This window comes from Euleptes europaea, chromosome 17, assembly GCF_029931775.1.
Source record: "Euleptes europaea isolate rEulEur1 chromosome 17, rEulEur1.hap1, whole genome shotgun sequence".
NCBI lineage: Eukaryota > Metazoa > Chordata > Lepidosauria > Squamata > Sphaerodactylidae > Euleptes > Euleptes europaea.
The window spans coordinates 40,507,616-40,513,615 of record NC_079328.1 but is presented as its reverse complement, the minus strand read 5'-3'; the positions used below and the strand labels follow the sequence as shown (position 1 = coordinate 40,513,615).

Here is a 6,000-nt window from a genome sequence, read left to right as displayed (position 1 = left end):
GGGAAGTGATCTCTATCGGCTGGAGATCAGTCGTAATCCTAGAAGATTTCCAGCTAGTACCTGGAGGCTGGCAACCCTATCTCCAGGTGAAGTGGTCTCTATCGGCTGGAGATCAGTTGTAATAGAAGAAGATCGCCAGCAGCTCGTACCTGGAGGTTGGCAACCCTAGTTGGCGGGCGCCATGGCACCCACGGGAACCACATAGGGGTTGCACACGTTCTTGAAACACACGGATCGTGAATGCTCCTCCCATCCTACTTACATGGTTCCCTGAGGAGGGGGAGCGAAGGGATTAGGTGGGCAGGGACTTACCCACCCTGCCAGTATTTAATTCCTATTCTCTCTACTGGGCCGTGCCAGTGTGCTTGCCATGGAAGCAAAGCTCCCTCGCCAGTCTCTTTCCCGTGCTCGGAGACTAAGCGACCAAGAGGGAGGTGGACGATGAAGGGGGTGTCTCAAGAGACTTCGAGACATTTCAGCATGTCCAATTTGCACGCCAGCCTTTATCTGCGATTCAGGAAGTGAGCCACAGGAATACAGATAGAAGCCAGGAGGTGGAGAGATAAGCAAGTGACAGGGATGGGGTGGTCTAGTGGCAGATAAGGTGGAATGCCTATTCTGGCAGGATCCCTGAGGCCGTGAGCTGGAATTCAGTCCGTGTGTGCAGGCGGGCCCGGTGGCTTGCCCAACTAGGGGAAGGGGCTGGAGGGAAAACATGGGGACGTTGTACCAAGGTACTGTGCCGCATAAGTCGCTCCGTTTGAGCATGGGAGGATCATGCGTCTCCGACTACGTCAAGAAATTTGCGGTAAGGGGATCGGTTTCTTTCGGAAGGCTTCAAGAATGACATGTGTACTAACAGATCTTAGGCTTGAATGTCCGATATGCAACCGGAGCCTGACCAGGGACCTCGTGAGTGTCCAAAACAGGTTCTTATTTGCGGGACTTTCTAGCGGGTTTTTTGGGGGGGGGTATCTAAATGCATCACTTTATTTGTGTCTCCTGTCTCTGTGTTCTTTTGATCATCTGGTTCCCATTGTTAAGAGTACTTTAATATCACCTGCATAAGAATGCATTTGGTGCATGTTGAAGCCTGCTTATTGACCCAGCGCTATCTGTGAACAACTACAGTAATACTTAGCATTTATATACCATTTTCAGTGTTTGAAGCACTGATATAGATTATTGTAATCCTTACAACGGCCCTGCAAGGTAGGCCAAGCCGAGACAGCGACGTTGAGAGAGAGACTGGCTTCCCTAAAGCAGAAGTGGGTTGAACCCGGAACCCCTTCCCATCATTACTCCCTAAGCTATTCTAGCTCCCAGCTGTGTCTGCAGTATCCACTGTATCCAATGTCTCCCTACGCAGATGTGATCTTATGGACAGCCTGAAATAGGCTCCAGACCGTACATTAAGGTCTATGGATGCCTTTTCCACCCCAGCCTTTAAACTACAGATAGCATCCTCTAGAATAGTGGTTCCCAAAGTGGGCAGTACCACCCCCTGGGGGTGGTGGGATTACCTAGGGGGGCACTAAGAGGCAAGAGGGCAGCAGGGAGGCGCTAGAGGTGGGCCCCTTCAACTGTGTTGTTCACTAATTTACAATAGATCAAGCTACGGCACCATGCTGGCAAATTTGGTGGAAACGATCAGAATTTCTTTCCAGACTTTGAAGAGCTGGTACCACTGGGTCAACTTCATCAGTTTTGTTGAATACATTTCAACTAAAAAGTTTTAATTTGATTTTGAATAGATGTGCAATTAGTTGTTACTGTTTTGAAATTGTATTGTTCTTATCTTCTTCAGTGCGTCATGCAAACCCCTATTTTGAATAATGCTTTTTGTAGGATAGGGTAGGGGGCGCTGGGGTTGAGTTTGTGGAACCAAGGGGGCGGTGGTCCGAAAAGCGTGGGAACCACTGTTCTAGAGTATTGCTAACCCCCTCCCTCTTATTTGACAAGTGCCCACACTGGCATTTTTGCTGGCTCATAAAAGGATTCCCAAAGCCGGGTGACGCCTTTTTATTAGGACCAACCAAAATATCAAAATAGTGAGCACGGTTTCGACTTCTACAGAGCTCTTCATCGGGCCGGATGTTCAACACGCACACACAGAAAAAAACAGAAGGGTGGAGGGGAGAGAAAGAGATGGAGAAGTCCGTCATCTGTAGCTGCTTACTGCTTCTTAGGCTTGGTTCATGCATGCAGGGAAAGAACGAGGCAGTTGAATATGACCGCGTGACATCACTTCAGATTATATGTGGTGGATTCCACTGTTGAATGTTCTTCCTTGTTAAAAGACAAAACAAAACTTCCCTGCAATTAGAAAGCTAGCAGGCAAGGACAAAAGTTCGACCCCCTTCTTTTTGCTTGCTAAGCCCCTTTTTAAAAATTTGCAAGGTTGGTTTTTTTTAACTTAGGGGAGCCATTCCAAAATGTGGTCCTGCACCTGCAGTCTTCAGGGGTGTAATCTGTTTGGCCCCCTCAGCATTCTTCCGACTCATTCTGTTTCATATGTGACCCAGCCTCAGAGCTGGTGTGATCTGATTAAGGGTGTTTTCACACATGCCAAATAATACACTTTCAATCCACTCTCAAACCATGAGCTGGCAACCTTATGGTGGTTGTTAGATAGGGTTGCCAACCTCCAGGTAGTAGCTGGAGCTCTCCTGCTATTACAACTGATCTCCAGCCGACAGAGATCAGTTCCCCTGGAGAAAATGGCCGATTTGTCAATTGGACTCTATGGCTTTGAAGTCCCTCCCCTCCCCTAACCGCGCCCTCCTCAGGTTCCACCCCAAAAGCCTCCTGCCGGTGGTGAACAGAGACCTGGCAACCCTATTATTAGAGCAAAGGTGTGTGTGTGTGTGTGTGTGTGTATGTGTGTGTGTGAAGGGCTTTGGTCACGCCAAAGGGCCACGGAAATGCAACGTCTTATTTTGTCTGAGTCTTGTGTAAACCTCTGACTTATCCCGTTGAGCTTTTCATAAGAACATATAAGAACATAAGAAAGGCCCTGCTGGATCAGACCAAGGCCCATCAAGTCCAGCAGTCTGCTCACACAGTGGCCAACCAGGTGCCTTTAGGAAGCCACAAACAAGACGACTGCAGCAGCACCATCCTGCCCATGTTCCACCGCACCCAAAATAATAGGCATGCTCCTCTGATACTAGAGAGAACAGGTTTGCAGCATGACCAGCATCCATTCCAACTAATAGCCATGAATACCCCTCTCCTGCATGAACATGTCCACTCACCTCTTAAAGCCCTCCAAGCTGGCAGCCATCACCACATCCTGGGGCAGGGAGTTCCACAATTTAACTATGCGTTGTGTGAAAAAATACCTCCTTTTATCTGTTTTGAATTTCTCACCCTCCAGCTTTAGCAGATGACCCCGTGTTCTAGTATTATGGGAGAGGGAGAAAAACCTCTCCCTGTCCACTCTCTCCAAACCATGCATAATTTTATAGACCTCTATCATGTCTCCCCTCAGCTGCCTTCTTTCCAAGCTAAACAGCCCTAAGCGTCTTAACCGCTCCCCATAGGACAGTTGCTCTAGTCCCCTAATCATTTTGGTTGCTCTTTTCTGCACCTTCTCAAGCTCTGCAATATCCTTTTTTAGGTGTGGTGACCAGAACTGTACACAGTATTCCAAGTGTGGTCTCACCATAGATTTGTACAAAGGCAGTATGATATCAGCAGTTTTATTCTCTATTCCTCGTCTAATTATGGCCAGCATGGTATTTGCCTTTTTTACAGCAGCCGCACACTGGGTTGACATCTTCATTGAGCTATCCACTACCACCCCAAGATCCCTTTCTTGGTCTGTCGCTGCCAGCACAGATCCCATCAGTGTATATGTGAAGTTGGGATTTTTTGCCCCAATATGCATCACTTTACACTTACTCACATTGAAACTCAATTGCCATTTTAATGCCCATTCTTCCAGTATGTAGAGATCCTTCTGGAGCTCTTCACAGTCCGATTTTGTTTTAACCACCCTAAATAATTTGGTGTCATCTGCAAACTTGGCTACTTCACTGTTTAACCCCAACTCCAGGTCATTGATGGTTGAAAAGCACCAGTCCCAACACAGATCCCTGAGGCACCCCACTGCTCACATCCCGCCATTGGGAGAACTGACCATTTTCCTGCAGCCTGGGATTGCCAACCTCCAGGCGGGGGCTGGAGAGCTCTGGAATTACAGATGACCTCCAGACTACATAGATTGCTTATTTATTTAAGATATTTATTCCACTTCTTCTGGAGAAGAAGTAGACTGTATGGCATTATCCCCTACCGAGGTCCCTCCCCTCCCTAAACCCCCCACCCTCCCAGGCTCCACCCTCAGATCACCAGGTATTTCTCAACCCAGAGTCGGCAACCCTACAAGCTGGCCATTATTTATGGGTTGCTGAGGCTCGGCTTCAAATGCCTGCTTTCCTCAACAGATAAATTATTCTCGTACGTGTGAATGACGTCAAATGAAAATGTCACAGAGATCTAAACTGGCAGATGAGCATGCCGGAGATTATTATTGTGGGAGACCCGGGTGTCAAAGGGACACTGACTTGGCAAGTTTGTTTGCGGAGCTGTTCCCTGTGTGTGTCTGGAACTGGGCATGGCCATGTAGAAAATGTTCCTGTTAGTATCCCCGCGAACAAGCAAGAGGCACGAAATGCACATGGGGCCAGAGAGATGTGGAATGCGCAGGTCGGATTAACCCTTCGGCGTTCCAGGACAGCTGCCCGGGGCCCGGAATCACCGCTTCGCATCTCTCTTCGCATCCATCCTGTGTAGTCTTCGCTTGTTCAGCTTTGGCGGTTGGGAACTTCTGTACATCCTTTGCAGCGATTGCTGTTCACTCTGATATCAAAAGACATGTCTTGGGAGTGATAATTAGAAGTCACCGTGGAAACAAATGGTAGATAAAAGGGGGAATCAGCTAGGGTTCTCGATGGATACTATAAAGCGACATGGGGAAGGAAGGGTGGTGACTCACGTTTTAAAAAGCTTGATTTTATTAGATCGCAATAGTTAGGGTTGCCAGGTCCCTCTTTGCCACCGGCAGGAGGTTTTTGGGGCGGAGCCTGAGGAGGGCGGGGTTCGGGGAGGGGAAGGTCTTCAGTGCCATAGAGTCCAATTGCCAAAGCAGCCGTTTTCTCCAGGTGAACTGATCTCTATCGGCTGGAGAGCAGTTGTAATAGCGGGAGATCTCCAGCTAGTGCCTGGTGGCAAAGAGGGACCTGGCAACCCTACTCCTTGGTAACCAGAGACCCTCAGGAATGGCATCACAAGCAAACTGGGGGCTTGCAGCAGGCAGGGGAAACTGGGGGGAATTACCATTAGTGGAAAATTGGGCTGTTATAATTTGGTCCTCCCAAGCCAGCCGCTGCAATTTTTGGTTGCTCTGAGTCCGAGGAAGCAAGGTTGGATAGAAATTTTGTTTAAATAAACATGGGTGCAGGAAAAAAAACCTTTGTGTAGAATGGGTATACCATGTGAAGATCGTATGCATGTTAGTCACGCCGAAATCATGTGGAAGTAGCAACGGAAGGCCAAGGAGGAAGGAAGTGTCACAATGGTTTATGCAACGAAGATCCTCCAAGCTCATCCACCCAGGAGTCACTGTTGTTCAGCTGCTGAAGAGCTGATTAAAGTCTGAATAGGCAGCTAGAAAAAGAAGAAGAAGAGATGGTTTTTATATGCCGACTTTCTCTGTCACTTAAGGAAGAATCAAACGGGTTTACAATAACCTTCCCTCCCCTTCCCCACAACAGACACCCTGTGTGGTAGGTGGGGCTGAGAGAGTGTGACTAGCCCAGCTAGTTTCATGTGTAGGAGTGGGGAAACAAATCCGGTTCACCAGATTAGCGTTCGCCGCTCATGGGGAGGAGTGGGGAATCAAACCTGGTTCTCCAGATCAGAGTCCATCGCTCCAGACCACCGCTCTTAACCACTACACCACGCTGTCTCTTATAGGTCTATGTGTAGGCAGAG

The 6,000-nt window shown here is 48.4% G+C and overlaps 1 protein-coding gene across 1 annotated transcript in view; it reads left to right on the top strand.

The window, feature by feature from the left end:
• The first annotated feature begins 705 nt into the window (after nt 1-705).
• Nucleotides 706-6,000, top strand: part of MYLK3 (myosin light chain kinase 3) — a 31,181-nt gene continuing 25,886 nt past the window's right edge. The window contains exon 1 of the mRNA XM_056862581.1: nt 706-808. Coding sequence (XP_056718559.1) covers nt 716-808 — 93 coding nt within the window. The 5' untranslated portion in view covers nt 706-715. The remainder of the gene's footprint in view (nt 809-6,000) is intronic.